This window comes from Marmota monax, unplaced genomic scaffold (genome assembly GCF_021218885.2).
Source record: "Marmota monax isolate L192 unplaced genomic scaffold, Marmota_monax_Labrador192_F-V1.1 WCK01_AAM20220418_F8-fsc00215, whole genome shotgun sequence".
Classification (NCBI taxonomy): domain Eukaryota; kingdom Metazoa; phylum Chordata; class Mammalia; order Rodentia; family Sciuridae; genus Marmota; species Marmota monax.
The window spans coordinates 638,525-649,113 of record NW_026695214.1 but is presented as its reverse complement, the minus strand read 5'-3'; the positions used below and the strand labels follow the sequence as shown (position 1 = coordinate 649,113).

Genomic DNA, 10,589 nt, shown 5'->3' with positions numbered 1-10,589 from the left:
ACCTGGGATGTAGGCGCTGAGCTCAGCCCAGGGCAGAAGTGACTTCCTCCTGAGAAGCTGATCTGCAGACACAAAAGGGAAAGTGGAGAAGCTCTGGGAGAGAGCCTCGAGGGTGGGGAGACGCCCCGTGAGACACGGCCACCAAGACGGCCACCGAGAAACGCCGAGGGAAGGCAGAAAAGAAGCTTGAGGTGCTGCTCCTCCAGGAGGGAGCAAGTCCGCACCCCGCCCGTGGCTGCTCAGGTGGAGCCTGATGCCCAGGCTGGCCAGGGAGGTCTTGCTGCTGGCAGTGGGGACAGTGACGTCAATCCCCCGCCCAACATCCCGGAGGTCCCACGCGGCTTGTCAGCCTGAAGGGTGAATCCAGAGCCCTCGCAGCCCTCCATTCGTGAAAATCGGCAGAGAACAGCACTTAACGTTTCAAAGCTGTTTAGGGAAATGATTTTGTGATCTCAATAAAGGGAGAAGAAGACCCTCAAGTGATAGACTCAAGTCATATATTTACTTTTTTAAAAATAGCATGTTTCCATTTCCTGTTGAAGATCCAATTTGTTATGTGGAGTTTGGTCCCTGGAAGAAATCTGGATTTCCCTGACATCCTGTGGGGAGTGGAAGAGAGACAGATGGAGGAGAGATTCAACTGCAAATCTGGAATGAGCAGTGGGGAACATACGCAGGTACCTCTGGAAATGGAATAGGCCTTAAGGAGGTGATAGAGGAGAGAGAGTTTCCCTTTTGAGAAAGTAAGTATAAGTCCCTAATGGGAGGTGAGAAGAGAAGGGCAAATTGATGAGGAGAGGGAATATTGAAAATAGGGAAAGTCAAATCAAAACCACAAGGGTCCTCTGCACATCTATCAGAATGCTACTAAAACAAACAAAAAACAATATCAAGGATGCGGAGAAGTTGGAACCCTTATATACCTGCGGTGGGAATATGAAATGGTAGAGCTATTGTGGAAAAGAGTCTAGCAGTTCCTCAAAGTTTAGAAACTGCCACCTGAGACCTTGTTTACACATTCTAAAGAACTGAAAGCATGAATTCAGGTACCCGTACACTCAGGGCCGTGGTAACGTTATTCACAGTGTCTGAAAGGTAGAAACAACCTAAGTATCCATCAAAGATCTGTGAATTTTAAAAAATGATACATTCAAACAATGGAATAGTCATAAAAGGAATAAAGTTATATACGACACAACAAAGATGAACTTTGAAAAATATTCTAAGAAGTGTTAGTCACATTCAAAATAACAAATATTTTATTCCACTTTTATGAAATATCTAGAATAGGCAAACTCAGAGAGACAAAAAACAGAGGATACCAGAGGCTGAGGGCACAGGAAATAAAGAGTTACACTTAATGTATACACATTTTCTTTTGGGTTGATCAAAAAAAAGTGTTGGAAATAGTAATGGTAGGTTTACAACATTACAAATTCACTTAACACCATTGAATTGTATTCTTGAAATTTATTAAAATGGTGCATTTTACATTACATGTCATTTACCACTCTGCACAAAAACCACACAAGCAGAGATTTTCTCCAAATCTCAGAATATTTTCCCCTATCACACTATTTCATATTCATGAATATTTCCTTTGAAGCTAGAGCAGTTTGAGTAGTATTTATTTATTTATGCACATAAAGTTTATTTTAGGCCTCTTATAGGACTTACAATGTCTAAGATTGAACTGCCCCATTCTACATAGAATGACACATTTCTATAAAGAATGTGCAATTTATTGCCCTAAACATTAACATATAGTAGAAGGGATGACTGAAATAGCTGTAGAGAACATGGAAGAAGTTGCTTCTTTGTTAGCAGTCCATGAAACCACAGAAACGAGTGTCGCTGTGAATGAGCACCAAGGGACTGAATGCTGGGAAACATGAAGACAAAATCATAGAGGTATTCACCAGCCACTGACCTGGGATTACAGCAAGAGTCATCCAAACATGCAAGACAGAAGAGAATGAGTAAAAGATGCAAAAGGAGCTCACAAGGATCAAAATGGTGCATGTAGCTTGACCCTCAGGGGAATGTCTGAAAGTCCGCCCGTGGATGTAAATGTGTGGCACTCGCTGTCTGTGTCTGTGCAGGAAAAGGACCATAAATCTACTGGCCCAGGCCATGAGGACCAAACACACGAAGTCAACTGTGAAGAATAAGAATGCAACTAGAAACTTTTTAAAGCTATCTGGATTAAGTGAGGAACAGTATCCATGATTTATTTTCACACTTAAATTTTTGCTGTTCATTGCACCAATCACTTTGATAGGAACAAATATATTTATCAACAGTTGCAGGATCCAGAAGAGAAAACAACTGAAGGCAATGCACCTTGGGGATTTCATTCTGAGCTCCAGCCACTTGGAGAAATTGGGGTAAAGTTTTATGGCCTGGAAACCACTGAGGAAGCAGGTGGTGCTGAGGGAAACCCCTCTGGCTACTCTGTGAAAATAGAAGAGAAGTTTACATCCAGCTTCATCCAGGAAGTAGTTCAGTCCAAAAGCTGCCACTGTCTGAGGGATCCCTCTGGAGAAAAGTACCATGGAATTGGCTAATACCAGTTGGTGGAGGACCATGTCTGTGGGTTTTACATTGTGTCCAGTGAGCAAAGTGAAGTTATAAAGACAAAGGAGGGAGATATTTCCAAGGACTCCCACTCCCATCTGAATAAGGAAGATAACCCCAATTTCCAACTTAACAATAGCCACCACATTGCATGCTTGGTACAGTGATTTTGATTGGAATAAAGGAATGGGTAGTTAGACAAACAAAAAGAAATATTACCATCATCTTGCCCAGTAACCTTTACTGCTAAACCTAATACATATTTTCTAAGTTTAAGTAAGCATTAAGTATGTGTGCCTGTGGATTCAGAAGGTGTTCTTGAAAGTTCTACTTGGAAGCAGTTTAAATGTCATCCCACAGGAAGTAGGTGAATGCATTATGGTTCATCTGCACAGCAGATAACACCTGTAAACTGAGCGGGGAAGATCTGTATACTCTGATTTACTGATTGCTTTTTGAAATGAAAAGCCAAGTAAAAAAACTATGTATGGGCTGGGGATGTGGCTCAAGTGGTAGCGCGCTCGCCTGGCGTGCGTGCGGCCTGGGTTCGATCCTCAGCACCACATACAAACAAAGATGTTGTGTCCGCCTAAAACTAAAATAAATAAATAAATAAATATAAAAAAAAAAAAAAAAAAAAAAAAAAACTATGTATGAAGTATCCCAAAGTTTTTCCACATATGTGGAGAAATAAAAATACAGGAACAGAATACATACAGATTTAGAAGAAAATCTTCTAAAATAGTGGCTTTATTTTTGCAAAATAAATATTTCATATAGTAAACATGGTTGAATCAAATTAAATGTTTTAAAAACACAAAATTGAAAAGTGGAAAGAAGAGCAAATATTCAGTTGGTGACCTCTGTGAAAATGAAATACTTCAAGTGAATTGAAAAATATATCATTTCAACTGTATATCCTAGAGGCAAATTATCTGTCAATAAAGCTTAAATTTTGCTTATATATTTTACAAAAGGGTTGATGTATTTTTGAAACAAATATATTAATTTAAGTGGAAAATAAGACTTTCAATGTAAGAGAAAGTGAGTGGTAATATAAATAAAACCTCCATTTGATAGAAACATTCAATATTAACTTATTATTTAAGAAAATGTTTTGTACTAGAGATCAAACTCAGGGACTCTCATTTACTCTGAGCTACATTCTTGCCCCTGAAACACACATACGCACAAATAAATATTACATCAATTTGTAAGTAAATGCATAAAAATATATACTCTCCTTCCTTTCTACATTGAAAAACTGTAGAAATTATAGGCAACCAAATACCAATGCCTATTTCTAGCAACCAGGTTTTGGTCTCTAAAATTTCTCAGTATAAGAAAGAAGTGTCTTTGAGGGTGAAGGCAGTTTATTTCAGATCTAGAGCAGAAACTTTCCAAGATTCTTTTGGAAAATCTGATCAAATAAGGGATGTGAGGAAATTGAGAGAAAGCTGAGGTCACTTGCAGTAGTCTCAGGACCATAGGAAGAAACTACCATTGTACAAAATTATGTAATAGTCACTCTGAAGGATTGATGCTCATAACCGAGCCACATACGGTAGAAGTGACATGACAGTAACTGATAAGGTTTATGCTGGGAGATGTTGGGAAAACCCATGCATTCTTGTGAAAATCAATGGAGGGAATGCTAATCCTCTATCCTACCTATAGCTCTATAGATGCTATTTCATGTTAAGAAATTTCTGTTTGGGGTAAGAATGTATCACACTTCAAAATATTTACCATCACGTATAAAAGATAAAATAATAGAAGTTTCCCAAGATCGTTTTTAGAGAGCCTTCCTCAGAACAATTCCTTCTTCCAAAAGCACTGAAGCTTCATTGTTGGATGGTGAAATATGAGGATGTTTGAAGTCAAGAAGGAAAAATACTATCACGCTGGCGGTGCCTGGTTGAGTTATCTTCTGGCATGGTCATTTCTACCACACAGAGACCTCAGCCGTGAGATGAATGTCCACTTCCATGACTGAGAATTGAAATACACATTTGAGAAACATTCTAGAAACAGGAAATGTTATTAAGATCAATAATATCATCTAGAATAGTCACAAGTCAAGACAGTTGAAATTTTTCTTTTATGTAAGCAATAATCTTAAATGTACAAGCAAAAATACATTAGTAAAATGGGGGAGATTTTGGAGCCAGATTGATAAAGTAATACAAAGGAAACATTGAATGACAACCAAAGGTGGTATTTAAATTATAGAACTTATTTTAAATAATAGCAAAGAAATCTGTTGTCTTAGGTAGATGTCTTTCCAGTATTTTTAGTAATTCAAAGCACACTAATATGTACCTTATTAAATAAAATGTCAATGAAAATGTTAACATTTCCTAATTTCCTCTACTAATATCAAAAGGACAAAACATTTAAAAATCAGTTTAAAGAAAATAACTTACTATGTGTAAAGTATAATAAGAATTGCAGTTTGCTACTGGAAAAAACTAAAAATGTGACAGAACTTGTAATGACCTAGGTTGGCAGATATTTACATAAGAGAGCTTCAGAAGAACTTATATATGGTTGAAGTGAATGATGGCCTCAGGGGAAAGCTTGTTCAATAATCACCACTGAAGTCTGTGAAGATTTAATTAAAACTTTAGAGGTACATTTCTAGCTTTAATCTTAGAAGAAAATAATAAATACTTGATATAAATATATATAATATAAAATCTCTCAGATAAAAATATCGCAGGATATTTTTCATGATTTTGTCTTAGCAAAGTATTACTAACCTTGTGTCAAACCTGATGTCCCAAAAGTTTTTGGTGTTTTCATAAAATGTAACTTTTTTTCTTTTGGTACTGGGACAGGAACCAGAGATGTTCCACTATCAGGTACGTCCCCAACACTTTTTATTTTTTATTTTCAGACAGGGTCTTGCTAAGTTCCTTATGGCCTTGCCAAGTTGCCAAGACTGGCCTGGACCTTCCAATCCTCCTGCCTCAGCCTCTCTCATTGCTGGAATTACAGGCATGTGGCACCACATCTGGTGATATTTGTACCTTTTTTTTTTGAGAGAGAGAGAGAGAGAGAAAATTTTTTGATATTTATTTTTCAGTTTTTTCATCAGACACAACATCTTTATTTTTTATTTTTATTTTATGTGGTGCTGAGGATTGAACCCAGCGCCCCGTGCATGCCAGGTGAGCGCGTTACCGCTTGAGCCACATCCCCAGCCCGATATTTGTACTTTTTATAATAGAAAGTTTTCCTCACTCTCCCACCTGCTTGGGCAAACCCCTCCTGTGGGACTCCCCAGTGTGGGCCCTTGCACATGAAGTGACTGTTTCTCTAGGACCTGTGTGAGTATAGTTAACTTGTACCTCTCCAGTGTCGTGTCTTGTGGCTGCAGCTGATTGTAGTGTGAAAAGATACAGAACACTGCATACTTACAGAGGTTTTTGAAGATCATTCAGATTGCCAATTCATAAAATTTTGCTAAATTTCGCTAAATTTATTTTCCAGAAAAATCATGCAATTTAACATTGAAAAAATTAAATCATTTGCAAAAATATTGCAATCACATCTTAACAAATGGGATAAAGAGAACAGTTTATGTGTGAGTTTGGGGGAGACATCACTTTTGGTCAAGGACTGGACTAGTGATGATAGGACAAAGAGAAGTGTGGGTAGTGGTCACACCCCAGGGACACTGGTTAGCACCTCTCACAGGAGAAGACAGAAGGAGAATTCAGTCTGCAGGGAACTTCCTGGGTGATTATGAAGTGGTGGCCAAGATCCCCAACAATGAAGCATTGTGACCTCTCTGGCTAGCAAGGGGAACAGGGGTGGGGGTGGGGTATCTGAATAAACATGCACCTCACATTCACACCTTTGTTGATTTCTTAAGGATTTTACAGCAAAGTTCTAGTTTTTTTCAGTGCTGCAGATTGAACCCAGGGCCTTGTGCATGTGAGGCCAGCTCTGTGCAGCTGAGCCATATCCCCAGCAACCAGAATATTAGCTTTTAGATTCAAATTTAACATTTTGTAATATTTGAAATTCCAGTAAATATTGAAAAGAGAAATTTGGTGTGTGATAAGTGGAATTAAAAATAGGTAATGAGGGCTGGGGATGTGGCTCAAGTGGTAGCGCACTCGCCTGGCATGCGTGCGGCCCGGGTTCAATCCTCAGCACCACATACAAACAGAGATGTTGTGTCCGCCAGGAAACTAAAAAATAAATATTAAAAAACTCTCTCTCTCTCTCTCTCTCTCTCTCTCAAAAAAAAATAGGTAATGAAATTAGAGCAATAAACTAAAAAGGGGGGGAAAGGTAAACTGCAGGAATCATGTGAAAAAGACTTTATGAAATGAATTTAAGTCTGCTCAAGTATGAAGTCCTGGTTTGGGAATCCATGTTTCCCAGGGCTAGAGAAAACACTTAGGAACCTGCAAATCTGTGAATTGCATAAACATGGTGATGCTTGAAATACAACATAGATTAAAGCTTATATCCCTTTGTCATAGAACATTTGGAGACAGGGATGATTTAAACTAGGTGATTCCTACTTTCAGAGGGAAGGATGTGATGTTCATCAAACAAGTTCTCCAATTAGAATTTTTATTGTTTTTATCTTTATCCTTTTAGGTTGCTTTTTTTTAAAAAAAATGAATCTTGTGATTAGGGGAGAAACAGCAGGAGATTAATAGGAAAATGAGAATGGCAAGGCACGTTGGACATCTGCTTACGTGCCTGGGTGATAATATCACCTTAAGACTAAGATGTCTCTGAAAATTCTTTTGTGAGCCCCCATTAGCCATGCGTACTTTAATGACTCCACACCTGGGACAGGGGATGGGAGAGATCAGGCTGATGGAGGCAGGAAAGGCACCAGATGCAACAGCTGCTCTTGGAAAGAGTGATTTCACACTTTGTGCAGAAATATACCTGTGGCCAGTCACACAACACCCCCACACTACACACTATACACTACGCACACACACCACACTGCACACACACCAAAAACAGAGCACATACTAACTACACACTATACCCACAGACACCACACTACACACTATACACTACACACACACCACAAAACAGAGCACATACTAACTACACACTATACCCACAGACACCACACTACACACTATACACTACACACACACACACCACAAAACAGAGCACATACTAACTACACACTATACACACAGACACCACACTACACCACAAAACAGAGCACATACTAACTACACACTATACCCACAGACAGCACACACACACACACACACACACACGTCCTTTGTTCCTGGGGATTTCCTGTGATAGAATTCTCCTATAAATCAAACACTTATCTGACAAAATACAGATACTTACCAAGTGGCATCTGAGGTGCACACAGTGGGTGTCAGTGCAGTGTCTGTGCAGGAGTGGGGAGGGGCATCTGAGTCTGAAATAAATGACTGCAACTCCATGATCTCACCTCCTTCTTGGGAAATAATTAGCATTTCACCTGTGACTGCAGCAGCAATAAACATCTGCGTGGGGACTTGAGATCATGTTTGGAAAACAACATTGTACAAAGCACCCAAAGCAATTAATATTGAAATGTGGTTCTCCACAATAATTGAGGAAATATCTGGGACCAACTTACCTTTTTTTTCCTCATTAAACTTTTTGTTTTAATGGGTCTCAAAATTCTGTGACAGATTTTTGGTCAAGTTGTTTCCATTAAAAAGTACTGATTTTAAAAACTCATAACCTAAAACTGCCACACACAAAGACCAAAATGGTCTACAAGACATTTCCTTTCCTTCTGAAGGTTGAACGATGCGTAGTTATCATTAACCAGTCTTTTACTGTCAAACCTGAATGGCCAGTTGAGACACACCCTTCTGAGGCCGTTCTTCACCCTGATTAAGCCTGGGGGCAGGGGTCAGGGGTCATATCCCTTTAGCCCTCTGAGCTCTCTGGGCAGACTTGGTGACCTTGCCAGCCCAGCAGCCTTCTTGTCCACTGCTTTGATGACACCCACAGCAACTGTCTGCCTCAGACCACGAACAGCAAAGCGACCCAGAGGAGGAGGGTCAGAGAAGCTCTCGGCACCCTGGGCTTTCCTGGAACCAATCAACGATGGAAGCATCACCAGATTTCAAGAATTCAGGGCCATCTTCCCGCTTCTTACCTGAACGGCGATCCATCTTTTCTCTCAGCTCGGCAAACCTGCCAGCCATGTGAGCTGTGTGACGGTCCAGTACAGGAGCAGAGCCAGCACTGATTTGGCCTGGACGGCTCAGGTCATCACTGGGCAGTGGAACCAGCTGCTTCCATAGGTGGGTCATTTCTGCTGACACCAGCATCACTGCCACGGCGCACATCTTTGACAGACACGTTCTTGACATTGAAGCCCACATTGTCTCCAGGAAGAGCTTCACTCAGAGCTTCATGGTGCATCTCAACAGACTTTACTTCAATTGTGACATTGACTGGAGCAAAGGGGACCCATGCCAGGCTTGAGAACACCAGTCTCCACTCGGCCCACAGGGACAGAACCAATGCCACCAATTTTGTAGACATCCTGGAGGGGCAGACGCAAAGGCTTGTCAGTTGGACGAGTTGGTGGCAGGATGCCATCTAAAGCTGCAAGCAATGTGGTTCCACTGGCACTGCCCTCTTTATGGGTGACTTTCCATCCCTTGAACTCAGGCATATTAGCACTTGGCTCCAACATGTTGTCACCATTCCAACCAGAAATTGGCACAAATGCTACTGTGTCAGGGTTGTAGCCAATTTTCTTCATGTAGGTGCTGACTTCCTTGACGATTTCCTCATATCTCTTCTGACTGTAGGGTGGCTCAGTGGAATCCATTTTGCTAACACCATGATTAGTTGTTTTCACACCCAGTGTGTAGGCCAGAAGGGCATGCTCACGGGTCTGCCCATTTTTGGAGATACCAGCTTCAAATTCACCAACACCAACATCAACAATCAGGAAAGCACAGTCAGCCCGACATGTGCCTGTAATCATGTTTTTGACAAAGTCTCTGTGTCCTGGGCCGTCAATGATAGTCACATAATACTTGCTGGTCTCAAATTTCCACAGGGAGATGTCAATGGTGACACCACGCTGACGTTCAGCTTTCAGTTTATCCAAGACCCAGACATACTTGAAGGAGCCCTTTCCCATATCAGCAGCTTCCTTCTCAAAATTTTCAATGGTTCTTTTGTCGATCCCTCCACATTTGTAGATCAGATGGCCAGTAGTGTTGGACTTGCCCGAATCTACATGTCCAATGACAACGATGTTGATGTGAGTCTTTTCCTTTCCCATTTTGGCCTTCATTTAGCGGGGTTTTCACAACACCTGTGTTCTGGCGGAAAACCCATTGCAAAAAAGGGAACTTACCTTGACTAATGATGATGATTTCTTTAGGGTAAGAATCTAGTGGTGAGACTGTAGCATCATATGGCAGGTACGTATTTGCCTGTACAAGAAAGGTCCAAACACTTTTGTAAATTGGATGCATAGTTTCTCCCTTCTGCCAGCCATGTTTGACCACTTTAGTTTCTCCACATCTGCACCAGCTGGTACTGTCAGTCTTTCCCCTAATTTTACATGTGCTGGTGAGCATATCATACTATCCTGCTGTGGCTTTAATGTTAATTCTTGTAATGAATAATGATGTCAAGCATATATTCATGTGCTTATGTGCCATTTGGAAATAAAAGAACATTCTTGAATATGAATATGTTCATATCTTGAATTTTTACTATTTCTTATTATTTTGATGGGAACTGAATTCAGAGGACTCTACCACTGAGCTACACACACCAGCTCTTTTATTAAACAAACAAACAAACTTTATTTTCAGATAAGTTCTCACTAAATTGCCCAGGCTGGCCTGGAACTTGGAATTCTCCTGCTTCAGCCTCCTGAGCATCTGGGTCTTCTGAAATTTTTAAAGCTGACTGCGCGTACATGCTCTTTACATACTCTCTATACAACTAAATTGTCAGAAGTATAATTTGAAAATCTTTTC

General features: G+C 40.3%; 1 protein-coding gene and 1 pseudogene across 1 annotated transcript; both read right to left on the bottom strand.

The window, feature by feature from the left end:
• Positions 1–1,820: 1,820 nt before the first annotated feature.
• LOC124084137 (vomeronasal type-1 receptor 1-like) lies at positions 1,821–4,201 on the bottom strand. Its single transcript, XM_046431115.1, has 2 exons — positions 4,141–4,201; positions 1,821–2,731 (listed from the first exon to the last, which is right to left on the bottom strand). Exons 1-2 carry the CDS (start codon positions 4,199–4,201, stop codon positions 1,821–1,823), a joined length of 972 nt encoding a protein of 323 aa, XP_046287071.1.
• Positions 4,202–8,492: 4,291 nt separating this feature from the next.
• Positions 8,493–9,880, bottom strand: LOC124084135 (elongation factor 1-alpha 1-like; annotated as a pseudogene).
• Positions 9,881–10,589: the final 709 nt, after the last annotated feature.